Raw genomic sequence first — 12,833 nt, 5'->3', positions numbered from 1 at the left:
ATTTATACCCTTTGTATGGGCTGAAGAGTTGAATGAGCTGTCCTTGCAGCATGTGGGTGCTATGAGTGGCTGACTACCCCACAGCAGCTGCAACCAGAGTGGAGAGGCTTTGGACCAGCTGCAATATGAGGATCCTCTTGGAGCTGTCCAGGCTTAAAAAAAATAGAACAGTAGGTTTTGCTTGATCCATGTCTTCCCAGGCACGCACCCAGAAGAAATCACGATGGCAGTGCTGGTCCCAGCTCACCAGAGGTGAAACCTGGGGAAGGGTTCAGACAGAAGCCTATTCCTGCTGTTAAGAGAGTTTCCCTGAGAGTGGGAGGGAGGCTAAGAGCCAGAGGGCTGAAGCCTGGGGTGGGGGAATATGGGCAGGGGAGAGCTGAAATTTGTGTAGAGTTTTCCTTGGGTTCCCCCCTGCCTGCTGCTCTTTGCTGCCTGTGATCACCAGCTGACAGGGATCTCCTGACCTGCGAGGAGCCTGTGTGAGAGGGAGCTGAGCACGCCTCACTCAGTTTCCCTGCCCAGCGAGCCCCGTCGGAGCTGTGGCAGGGCTGGGAGAGCGAGCCATAAGGCAGTGGCTCGGGCAGGTGGCTGGCACTGCAGGTGTCAGGACAGGCAGGGCTGGGCACCAGGCTGGCAATCAATAATGCAGAGAGGCGGTCACATGTCCTTGCTGGCTGTCGCAGGATTCCTCTCTCCCCCCCAGAGTCTGGTTACTTCCAGAGATCAAGTTCCAGCCTCTTGGCTGGTGAATTATTAAACTCCATCAGTGTTCCCTTTGTACCACATCTCTGTCTTCCTGCTGTCCTTCCTTGCTGGTGACAGGCTCCTTCCATCCAGCTGGCTGTGCAGGAGCAGAGTCCTTCAGGCCAGAATAGCACCTTGTTCTCCTTTGCTCCTTGCTTCTCTGTGGGAGAGCGAATAAGCTCCAGAGATGGATCTGTCCTACAGATCCACCATCTCCATCTATAAGGTGAGTGTTGGCATCAAAGGCAGCTCCTGACTGCATGGGGGATGTGTGGGTGGGAGATGGGTGTTTTCTGCCAAAGGCTCCCTTGGGTGGACAGCTGAGGGCTGAATCCATTCACAGGCTGAACTGCAGCAGATCCTGTGGACTCTGGGCTGTGTTTGGGACCAGTTTGCCTCAACCAGTCCCTGTTGAGGCATCCCTGTTTGGGAGCCGGAGGAGAGGGTGGTGTGGTTCCTAAGGACAGATTCAGGAAGGAACTGGGCAGGCAGGGTGGTTTGGACATGGAGCATGGAGGGTGGCACACCTTGGTTGCTGGCAGGAAGATCGATGGGCTGGTTTGCCCCTCCCTTGAAAGAGTCTCTGATCTCATAAATGCTTCCCTACACACACCAGTGCTGAACCAAGAGAGGAGGGCTGACAGAAGTGAGGAATTGCTTATTCCAGTCGCTGGTATTTTGTGTAGTCAATGGACACCTTAGATAAATGCAAACAAAAGCAGAGAAGCTGGTTGTCCATCCCTTCTCTTACTAAGCTGCCGAGTCTGGCAGTGCAGCACATCCTGGCCAGGAAAGGGTTGTGTTCATGCCTGGATAAGCAGTGGCTGGCTGTGGGGTGAAAGAAAAGGCAGCTCAGATCCCCTTGCAGTTTCTCCCCTGCCTGCAGTGGGTGTGGGCCCTTGGGAGAAAGCCATCTTCATCTAGGTAACACTTGGCTGTGCAGGGGGCTGCCTTGCAGCCCCTCTCCTGGCTGCCTTGGGAAGGCTCGGGGCAGCTGAGGTTGCTGGCCAGCCCCGATGCAGGGACTGGCTGTGCTTGGCTGGACCTTGTCTGGTTCCAGTGCTCCAGAGGGGGCTCTCACCCAGCCAAACCACAGCCCAGGAGCCTTGTCCTGCTGAGCTCTCTGGGCATGAGGAACAATGGCATTAACGTGCTTCTGCCTGGCCACAGAGTATCCTGGAGCAGTTCAACCCTGCGCTGGAGAACCTGGTGTACCTGGGCAACAACTACCTGCGTGCCTTCCACGGTGAGTGGGGTCCCACAGGGCCAGGGCTCCAGGCCACAGTGCTGCCTCCAGCCTGGCCACCCCCACCCCCTCATCCAGGACAGGGCTGCTGCTCTGCCACCTCTGGCATGTCCTGAGCTGCTCTTAAGCACTGTTCAGCTCCAGGACCCACTCCTGATGGGGAGAGATGAGGGCCTATAGGCAAAGTACCAGGAGGTGGCAGTTCTGTGTGCTGCTTGCTGGAGCTGGTGGTGGTGGGAAGGCAGGCTGGACCCTTACTACCCCTGTCCTCTCCCCACAGCACTATCCAAAGCAGCTGAAGTGTATTTTAAGGCAATTGAGAAGATTGGGGAGCAGGCACTGCAGAGTTCCACCTCACACATGCTAGGTAAGGCTCTCCTGCACATCATCTTCTCTCCTGTGGTGAACCACAGTTACCTCTTTTTGACCTTCTCCCTTAGCTGGTCCACTTCCAGATACTGGGGCAAGAAAGACAGCTCCTCTAAATGGTGTCTCTCTGTACCAGGCCCTGTCCAGGTGGTGACTGTCAAATTTATTGTGTGTCCTTGAATATTTCTCACAGTCCCAGCGGTCTTCCCTGTATCTCCCCGAGATAAGTGAGTGAGCTCAGCTCCTGTGATGGACCTCCATGGATGGACCTCTCACAAAAACCAGTCTCTTTTGAGGCATCCTGCCCCCAGAGATGAAATTTTCATCACAGAGGAAGCATTTTTCTCCTCCTTGAGGGTGTGAGGGAAAAGCCAGGGAGCATGCACTGACAACTGATGGGGTTTTGTCCTCCTGAGCCTGCAACTCACTGGAATGGCAGCTTGGGGCTGAGGGACTCACACTCAGCAGTGTAAATAACTCTGCAGCCTGAAAACGTGGTCAGGGAACTGCTCCACTGCTAAATGTTTCAGCAAAAAGCTTCCAGCAGATGTGCCCCTTCTGCAGACTCTTCTTGTCATCTGCACCTCCCAGCTGGCTCCTCTGCTCCCTGTCATCAGTCTCTGCCTTTCCTGGTTTCATAAGGCCAGCCCAGGGAAGTGGGACCATGCACAGCATCGGAGAGGGTGCTGGAGCTGCCCTCCACAGGACACCAGAAATGTGCAGTGCAGCTGGGGAGCCTTTGGGGTTAGAGATGGGGCCTGTGGGGGCTGTGGCAGAGCAGAAACCCAGCACCGGAGCCCATGGCAGAGGCGAGGCTGTCTCTGACACCTGGGGCTGCAGCAGAGCACCGGCCCAGCCATCACGAGGGCTGGGGTAACCCTGCATGGGCAGTGCCTGGAGGGAGGGCTACCAGGGTGCAGAGAGCAGTGCTTGGTGATATCTCTTGGACTTTCACAGCCACGTGAAAGCTCATCAGCCTGACCTACACGCTGCTGGTCTGCCTCCTTAGGCACGTGAGAAAATGGCCACAGGACTTTTTTCACCTTCTGTCTTTTTCCCCCAAGGTGAAATTCTGATGCAGATGTCTGACACACAGAGACTACTGAGCTCTGATCTGGAAGTTGTGGTGAGTGGTTTTCCCAAGGGCTGGTGGAGGCGGAGAATAAAGTGCTTTCCTTCAATACAGCTTATCAGCCCTTACCACACTGGCCCCATCAGCTGCCCTCACACATGCCTGCAGGCAGGTGCCTGCCTCCCTGCTACACGTGGCAGAGAAGGGTCACAGGGCTGGCATGCCCAGAGCCTGCCTGCAAGTCACTTGCTCTGCAAGTTTTATGAGCCACCCCTTGAATATTTTAGTGCACTTTATCACAGTGCATGCAATATCCCATATGGTGAAGGGATAAGGGTGATGGCTCCCTCCCCTCTTTCAGGCTCAGACCTTCCACGTGGACCTGCTGCAGCACATGGAGAAGAACAGCAAAATGGACGTGCAGTTTATCAGTGTAAGTGTGAACCCCTGTCTCCTCCTCAGCTCTCCTTGTTTATCTCTCCCCTTCACCCAAGGGTTTTTGCTTCAACACTTGAGGTGGTTCTGTAATTCTTCTCAGCAGGAAATAGAGGGGTCTTACCTTTTCCCATCATGGAGCAAACTCCCCTTGTTCAGCTGATGATGGAGAGCTAAAAGAGGGCAGGTGGCTGTTCTTTGTGCAGTGGGACTTGCCAAATGCTTCAGCGGGGCTGAGAGACTCAGCATTCCAGAAGCAGAGTTCCCAGCTTCCCCAAATCCCAGGCTCTGCTGGTCTGTGGCTCCTGTGCTGCTGTGGTCCAGCTGGCCATGCTGGTGGGTGCTGTCACAGAGGAAGACAGAGGCCTTGGGACCCACGGCTGGGCAGCTGGGTGGCAATCCTTGCTCCTGAGATGTGGAGGTTCATCAGCACTCTTGAGCCATTTAAAACTAAAAGAAAGGCATTTTATAAGAGGTCCAGGTGAAGCCTGATTGCAGGTGGGCTCAGAAGCCCAACCAACCATCAGAGCAGGACCCTTGCTGCCTCTCAGTGTGGCTGAGTCTCTGGCTCCTGGCTGAGCCTCTTTTCTCCCTGGCAGGAGAGCCAGAAGCAGTATGAGCTGGAGTACCAGCGAAGAGCCACCAACCTGGACAAGTGCATGGCAGAGCTGTGGAGAATGGAGAGGGCCCGTGACAAAAATGCCCGGGAGATGAAGGTGAGCAGTGATTGCAGGTGCGGAGTTGGTGATAAGAACTGGAGGATTTCTTGGGAACCAGGGCTGATTTCTCAGCAGCCTTAGCCAAGGGGTTGCTCCGATGTTCAAAAGGCAGCAGGCTTATCTGGAAAGTAGGAGACTTCTGTTCTACAGGGTGCTACTGACCTGTGGTCAGTCCTGCCAAGCCCTTTCCTCATTTAGGAAGCCTCAGGAAGGAAGGACTTAATGCCCAGTACCCTGCTCTAGCTCCTCTCTGCTGCTGCAGCAATGCAAGAGGACTGGGAAGCTGATAGACATGATGACCCCTTCCAACCCTTCCCCTGAGTCCTCTCTGCTGGATTTTCACTGATCCCTTCCTCCCTTCTTTCCCGGTGACAGGAGAACGTGATGCGGCTGCGCTCGGAGATGCAGGCGTTCGTGTCCGAGAGCCAGAGGGAGGCGGAGCTGGAGGAGAAACGCCGCTACCGCTTCCTGGCTGAAAAGCACCAGCTGCTCTACAACACTCTGCTCCAGTTCTACAGCAGGGTACAGCCCTGCCAGGCTGGGGAGCAGAGCTGGGGGAGCGGACAGCAGGGCTGGAGGGGGAGCGTGCAGGCAGGAGGGAGCCAGGGCTGAGCCATCCTCAGGTGAAGGATGCACCTGCGCATGGACTGGGCAGGAAACTGTTCTGGTTCTTGCTGTGAGGTTCAGGCTGGCTGTACTAGGCTGGGAGAACATGTCTGGGGCTGAGCGTGGTGCTGGCATGGGGTTAGCTGGGTGTGTGAGTGATGGAGGAGGGAAAGGTGCTGTAGGTGCTTATTAGCAGGGTCTTTGGGGCCGGAAGATCTCTGCTGGAGGATGCCATCCTGGAAATTCCTGCCTGCAGGGAGCTGTTTGGCCATTCCCACAAGCCTAATTTTGGGAGGACCTGGTCTCTCATGCATGTATAAGCCCTAGGCTCCCTCTGTAGCTGGTCTGCCTGCCCATCGTCCCCTCTTGTCTGTTTCTCCCCAGGCTCGGGGCATGATCCAGAGCAAGGCACCGCGGTGGAAGGAGCAGCTGGAAGCCAGCCGTAACCCCTCAAACAGCCACCCCCAGGGGCTGCTCCCAGCCTCCCATGGCCAGGGATACCCACCAGGACGACTCACGCCCACCCACCTCGAGATGGTGAGGAGCCACAGACAGCTTAACCTTTTTGGGAGATACTGGAACAGGTTGCCCAGAGAGGTGGTGGATGCCCCATCTCTGGAAACGTTCAAGCTCAGGCTGAACTGAGCTGTGAGCAACCTGATCTAATTGAAGACATCCTTGCTCATTTCATGTGGTTGGACTAGATAGCCTTTAAGTTCCAACCCAAAATATTCAATGGCTCTTGGGTGGTGAGGCTGCAGGGCAAGGTCAGTCCTTGGCCAACCACGGTGCCTTGTCCATCTCCAGTGACCTTTCCTGGCCAAGAGGAAGAGGAGCCTGTGTGTGGGCTGCAGTGGAGGAATGTGCTGAGTTAGGCTTTCCAAGAGGGACTGCATATCTATCAGAGCATCTCCTGCCTAACACAGCCTTCATGGATGTGTGTTCAACCCCCTTTCTTTCCAACAGCCCCAGAGACCTCTTGGGGACTTTGCTTCTTCTATGACTGGGAGCAGATCCAGCATCTTCTCTCCAGACCCTCCAGAAATGAGAATGTCTCCTCAGCCAGAGTCTCCCAGACGGCCAATGCGGAGGACACCGTCAGCAGCCAGTATGACCCACTTCTGGGAGCAGTGCTGTGGGGACACACAGGGGCTGGACCTCTCTGGGGATGGGGTTGGGTTTGGGAAGGGACCACCACTCTACCAGAGCACCAGACCTCAGCCCTGTTCCTGGGCATGGTGAGAGGACAGCGTCTATGGGAGCTGTAGAGGGCAAGGCTGAAGTAGAAAGTGAGCTCAGCCTTCAGGGCAGAGTCCATCCAGGGCAAGGCCAGGCTGTGTGAGGTGGGGAACCTATGAATGTACAATTTTCAAGGCTCCTCGAACTACAAGAACTGGTTCTTGCTAGAATTCCCATTTTAGTAAAGCACGTTTTCTCATACTACCAGATTAAATATTAGCTTGTCCTACGACACCCAGCCGCTTAACCCGTGACACACCTGCTTTTCCTTCCTGAGAAATTTTAGCCTAAAGTTTGTAAAAGAAGTAAAAAAAGGACAGGGAGAGAGAGAAATTATCCAAATAATCAGTAGCTCTAGCAGGGCAGGAAGAGGACTGTCAGCCAGGGCATGCAGTGCTTATGCTCTGGGCATTTGGCCAGAGAGGACACAGTGCAAAACAAGTGGGTTTGGCTTGAATGGATTGTCTCCTGCAGGATGCTCACCCTGCTTTTCCCATGCTGTGAAAGGCCATCTGCTCCTCCCCTAGAGCAATTCCTTGACTGGAAAGCAGTGGTCCCTTTGAGGAGCAGGGTCCTGCAGGAGGATGCCAGCCTCCAGCCAGACCCTTGGGTGCCTCCCCGCAGGTTTGCTGCCCGCGGGCCGCACGTCCCGTTCGGGCTCCTTTGGCGAGGCCAGCGCTGGCAGCGAGGGCAGGAAGAGGAGCGGTGGCACCACGAGGGTCCAGGCCATCGTGCCCCACACGACAGGCGCCAACCGGACCCTGCTGCCGTTCGAGCCCGGGGATGTCATCGCGGTGCTGAGGCCAGAGGCGCAGAATGGCTGGCTCTACGGCAAGCTGGAGGGCTCATCCACGTACGTGACGCTGCTGCTGTAAAGTGGATGGATGCAGGCTTGTTGAGTCTGGAGCTGGGAGGGTTAACCCCAAAATGACCACCCCCCCAGCCTCCTGGTGAGGCCTGGGCTCCGTGTCCCACCCACCATCGCAGTGGGGCAGCGCTGTGTCCTCAGGGATGCGGGCTCTCCGTGCCAAGGAGATGGAGATGTGCTGTGGCAGGGTGGGTGTGGATGGACTGCCTGGGGAACCTCTGGGGGCTTTGGGTGGAAGAGCCAGGGATGCAGTGAGCCCCTCCTGGCCTGCATGACTGAGTGACTCCTGTCATGGGATCCAGCTCAGGGCCACGAACTGCTGGAGTTACCTGAGAGGCCTGGCATTTCTTAGCTCACGCTGCAACTGCTGCCACAGCCTCCAGCACAGGCAGGGCACGGAAACTGCTGCACCAAGCACTTACTGAATTACTCGCTGTGGCTCTGCCAGCCAACATCTGGGTGTAAAGCCTGCCCCGTTCCATAGAGGATGTGGACTGCAGGAATGCTCACAGATGTGAGATGAACAAAAGCAGTGCCTTTCTTTGGGCAGCTGTTTCTGGAGTGGAGCTGTTGTAAAATCCTTGGATGAGTTTTCCACAGCTCCCTTGTGATTGTGGTTGGTTGGAGTGTCTCTTGCTGGATTGTACCAGCATTGCTCCCAGGTTTTGCACAGCTCCTGAGATAAGTGAGTCCTGCTCCAAGCTCAAGGTCCATCCCACGATAAGCCCTGTGCCCCATCTATAGGTGACAGAAGTGCAGGAGCCCTGTCACACATGGTAGTGGCAAACGTGGCTTGATTGATGTGTGAGATGGGTGCAGATCAAAAGTGTTTAGCAAACGGATCTGAAGAACCACAAGCCACAGCTGCCTTGACCTCATTTGGCTCTGTTCCTGTGCCCTAGGTGTGGCTGGTTCCCTGAAGCTTATGTCAAGCCTTTGGAGAATACAAGGGAGATGGAGGAGCCAGACACCAGGTAACAGGATGGCAACTGGCCAGGCAGAGCTCCTGGTACACCACAAATCCAGTGGGGTAATTGTTCAAAGTGTGCCCCATGGAGCGCTGCAGGGTTCCCATGCTGTAGGACCTGCCAAGAGCCTCATTGTGCCCTGAGACCTCGCAGGCTCCCCTAGGCAGTTCCCATAACTTGTGCAATCTCATCTCCAAGGTTCTTGCAGCTGGGCCAGTCCAAGACACGTGCATTTCCTCCAGAGACATCCCATGTTGTGCTAGCACCTGTGCTGCTCCCTGATCCCCACTCTCTGGCTCTCACCTCACTGTCCTCTGCTTTGCTCAGGTCCTTCCCGCTGCGGAGCAGTCACAGCATGGATGACATCCTGGACCATCCCAGCACTCCATCCTCCAGCAGTTACTGGCCTGCTGCTGCCCAGCCCAGCGTGCCCACCCCACCTCCCCTGTCAGTGGGTGCCAGCAGCCACCAGAGCGGGGTGATCACCCCAGTCACTTCTGGCTCCAAGGTGAGTGCAGCAGCAGTGACGCTGTGGCGGGTGTGTGTGAAGGGGGCCCCATCTGACTTTCATCCTCCAAGGCACACCTGCTCTGCTTTGGCCTGTAGAGAGAGAAAATCACCTTTCTGATGTTGGTGAAGGGACCTGCTGCTTTCCTGAGTCTTGCTAGCACCAGTCTTTCTCACCCAGTCTGTTCACATGCCACCCTGTCTGATGACCCCTGCCAGTCTTCCTGTTGTGTGCAGATCCTCAGTGCCTGGCTTTGCTCCCCCAAGGGACTTCTTTCCTGCCCCTGCCCTTCTCATCTCTCTCTCTTTTTGCTCACCAGGGACCCTTCAGTTCAGTCCTTTTCTCCATGACCTCCCAGCCTGATTTCTGGTGGCTCCAGGGCAGCACTTCTTTCTGCTAATAGTAGGACCATGGAGTGACCAGGCTGGTCTGGGAGTGGGTGACCAGCTAACAGAGATGCCATCCTTCTTCTCCCTTCAGAGAATGGAGAAGAGTTTCATAGGGCTCCTCTTTTAAATTCACATGAAGGTTGGCTTAAACTCACAGCTGGGGTAGGGAAGAGCTGGGAGCAGAGGCTGAGGGCACAGCACAGCTATATTTAGGAGCCTTAGAACAAGTTGTGTCCAACTCATGGTTTATGGATGGCATACTGAGAAGGAAGTCCTCCACTTACCATTGCTTCCAGCAGTAGGGAATTGACTGGGAGACCCAAGTTAAAGGTGATGACCTGGGGGAGGAAAGAACAGTGCTGCCCATGGGGCATGACGTCCTCAGTCTCACTGGAAAACCTTTTCCACAGTAACTGGTTCCAGGCCAGCACAAGGTTGCAAGCAATTGAATGTCTCAAAGAACTGAAAACTGCAACATTTAATCACTCTTTTTTTCCCCTTTATGTCCTGCTCTGTGGTTTCAGGTAGCCTCAGGGTGCACAACATGGGGAACAACCTCTGCAGCCTTCCTGTCCCTCTGGGTCACTGGGTTTTCATCCTGCCCCAGGGCTAGAGTGTAGGGATAGACCTGGGACTGAGTCATGAAAAGTGTGCAGCATTTGGAACAGCATGGCAGAGTGGGGAACCTCTCTATAAAGCAGGGAAAGACTAATTTGGAAAGACTCAGCTTTGCTTTAAATGTATGCCCAAGACACCCCCAGCTGAGCCACAAACAAATGGGTGTGACTTCCCAACTGGATGCCAGATAGCCACGTGTGGCTTTCTTGTCTGCCACCAGAGTACTTTAGCAGGTCAGATGTCACTGATCCTTCACTATCCACTGGCCAAGAATAAGGGCCACAGGGCCTAGGTCCAACTTTGTGCATCAGGTTTGTCCACTTTTCAGTAATATGTGGTGCAGGGTAGGTAGGTACAGCTCTGGAGTTCCCTGTGGATGCAGGGAGCACTTGAGGGCATGGACCACAGACTTTTTGCCAGGGTGTGTGGGCAATATGAGGGGGCATCTCTGGCTGTGCTGGAGGGTGAAATGTAGCTCAGACTGTCACTGTTTGCTGTGCTCTTCAGATATGACATTCTGGGGATCTGAGTCATCTCCTTTCTTCCCCAAAGCAAAAGAAGATGTCCAAGGGGAGTAAGGAACCTGTGGTGTAGGGACAACCCCCCACAACAATATTCGGGGTGTTATCTACAGTGGGGAATTTGTGGACTTTTGCAAAGCTTGACTGAATAAGGAGTCAGAGCCCTGTTAAGAGGACTTGGGCTCCTAACTCACCTAAGTGTTTTGTGAAATCTTCCTCCATGTGTGCAGTGTCTCCTGCCCCACTCTTCTCTCCACATTGCCTACTCCAGATTTCTCACTGCTGCTTTTCTCTTCACTGCAGAAATCAGGAGTATTTGACCAGCCCCCTGAACTCTTCCCACGGTGAGTAAGATGTGGAACTCCACGCTGGAATAATCTGACAGAGGGGAGTATTATTACAACGCTATTATTATTTAATCTTTTGGATTCTCAAATGTGGGAGCCACAAGGAAGTGTCTAGGGAAAAGCAATGCACAGCCTACCTTCCAAGACAGGAGGCAGAGGTGGTCCATTCTGTCCTCTGCTGATTGGGAAGGTCCTATCCTGACTCAGATAAAATGAGGTAGGAGCTGAGCACCCTGAGCACGTGTCCAGACCCGCATGCTCCTTCCCATCCATCTTGGAAGGGTCACAATAGCAGCTCACAGCCTGAGTGTGGAGCTACACGACTGTGCATCTCTGCCTGCTTGTAAGGGCTGAGGCAGCAAAGGACGTGGCTTTGAGTTCTGATGAGTCAGGTCTGTGGGGGTGAGACTTGCCATAAATCCCTGGTTTTCTTCCTCCTGGAGCTGGGTTGGTGTCTGCATGTTGCTGGTGTGGTGCAGTGGCCTTTTTCCACTTCCCAATCCTTGGTTGGAGGGTTGGTGTACACTCTATGAGTGTAGAGTGCTGTCATGAGGGACAGCCATGTGCCAGTGTCCCTTCCTCATCCCTTGGAAGAAGGAGGGTGAGGAGCCCTTGGGAGATCCCAAGGGGAACCACATGGGAATGTGCAGCAGGGTGTGTTAAGGATGGAGAAAACACACTCAGGAATTGATTTTACCACACTCTCCTCCTTGGCATGGAGGCGACCGCCACAGGACTAAGTGGCCCTTCCTTGGTCACAGACATCCCTGCATGGCATTTGCAGCCTTTCTGAAGGTTGCCTGTTTCCTTTCCCATTCCAGAGGTACCAACCCCTTTGCCACAGTCAAGCTGCGCCCCACAGTGACCAACGACCGCTCGGCCCCCATCATCCGGTGAAACAGGGCTGTGGGCAGTGAAGGACTCCAGCAGAGAGGGAGGAGGAGAAGTGACAGTGCTGTGACCTCCAGCTGGGCAGCAGCCTAGTGCTACCACTGCAGGAGTGAACTCTCTTTTCCCCTCCCATACCTCTGGGACCTGGGTGCCTGGTGTGCACACCCATCTCACCTGGGTGCCTGGTGTGCTTTAGCCAGGAGCAGATCTCTGCTGCCCTTTCTGGATTGATCCCTGCTTCCCTCCCCTTGTGCTGTTACTGTGCTTGACTGGGAGGGAGCAGTCTGCTGTTACTGGTGCTGGTGGCCTGGGAGAGGGGATGGTGCTGGAGCTGGAGGTAGGGCTGGCTAAGGCCATCTGCAGCCAGGGCAGTGCTCTTGGGATGTTGAAGGTGAATCATTGCTACCCCTGCTGTGGGCAGAGAAGGACTGTCACCAAACAGTTCCTTTGCCACCAGAAGAATGAACTCCAAAAGAGAAGGCTACAAGAAGGCTTCCAGTGGTCCGGCTGACAGGGTCTGGTTTTGGCCTCTTTGACAACTGTGTCCATTTGCAGCAGCACCTGCCTCTTCTCACCCCAGGTGCAGCCCCTCACCTTGCTGGGCAGTGCTGGGGCAAGGCAGGGGCAGGTGACAGTGTCCAGCACCACTGCCCTGTTCCTTCAGGTACTGTCCTGTGGAAAATAGATGGGTTTTTTAAAATAAAATGGAGAATGCATCTTCTGTGTCCATTTCAGTGGCTGGGGCATCACCTCAGTCACAGGATGCAGGGGGAGGAGGACAGCTCCCCCACCAGCACTGGGGCCATGGTGGCTGCCCACGCTCGTGGTGTCAGACACTGCAGTGCTGTGAGTCCACATGGAGCAGCCACCAGCCCAGGGGTCTGGGGTGGATGTGGAGGGCACCAGGAGGGCTGCACTGCCCATTGCTGGCTGCCCCCCTGAGTGCCCCTGTCTGTCCTGTTGCCGGAGGGCAGCAAGGACCTGTGGCCCCCTTCTCCTCACCCACTGCTGGAATGTGTGCTCTGGGCACTCCAGGGCTGCTCAGTGCAGGGGAAAAACATTTCCCTAGGGCTTGTGGGGGCGTCACCAATCTGGGAGTACCTGGTGTGTGCTGGGGGAGCCCTCACGGGAGCGGCAGCGTGAGCGAGGGATGGAGCACCAGCGATGGCTTAGCTGATTAGCCTTATTAATAGACATTAAACCCTGGCTGGGAGTGTGGCCAGGCCCCCACCGCCCCCCTGCTGCTGAGGGGCTCCAGGGCTTTACAGCCCAGGCCTTGTCCTCCCCAAC

General features: G+C 55.2%; 1 protein-coding gene across 1 annotated transcript; it reads left to right on the top strand.

Moving 5' to 3' along the window:
* The first annotated feature begins 790 nt into the window (after positions 1-790).
* Positions 791-12,259, top strand: BAIAP2L2 (BAR/IMD domain containing adaptor protein 2 like 2). The gene is made up of 14 exons (XM_063154524.1): positions 791-973; positions 1,918-1,993; positions 2,274-2,360; positions 3,427-3,488; positions 3,796-3,867; positions 4,469-4,585; positions 4,964-5,110; positions 5,579-5,731; positions 6,161-6,302; positions 7,058-7,286; positions 8,204-8,275; positions 8,597-8,777; positions 10,609-10,649; positions 11,474-12,259. Exons 1-14 carry the CDS (start codon positions 935-937, stop codon positions 11,547-11,549), a joined length of 1,494 nt encoding a protein of 497 aa, XP_063010594.1. The 5' UTR covers positions 791-934; the 3' UTR covers positions 11,550-12,259.
* Positions 12,260-12,833: the final 574 nt, after the last annotated feature.

The sequence above is a fragment of the Melospiza melodia genome, chromosome 4 (genome assembly GCF_035770615.1).
Source record: "Melospiza melodia melodia isolate bMelMel2 chromosome 4, bMelMel2.pri, whole genome shotgun sequence".
Lineage (NCBI taxonomy): Eukaryota > Metazoa > Chordata > Aves > Passeriformes > Passerellidae > Melospiza > Melospiza melodia.
Note: the sequence above shows the minus strand (reverse complement) of the source record. Positions and strands in the feature narration are given on the sequence as shown.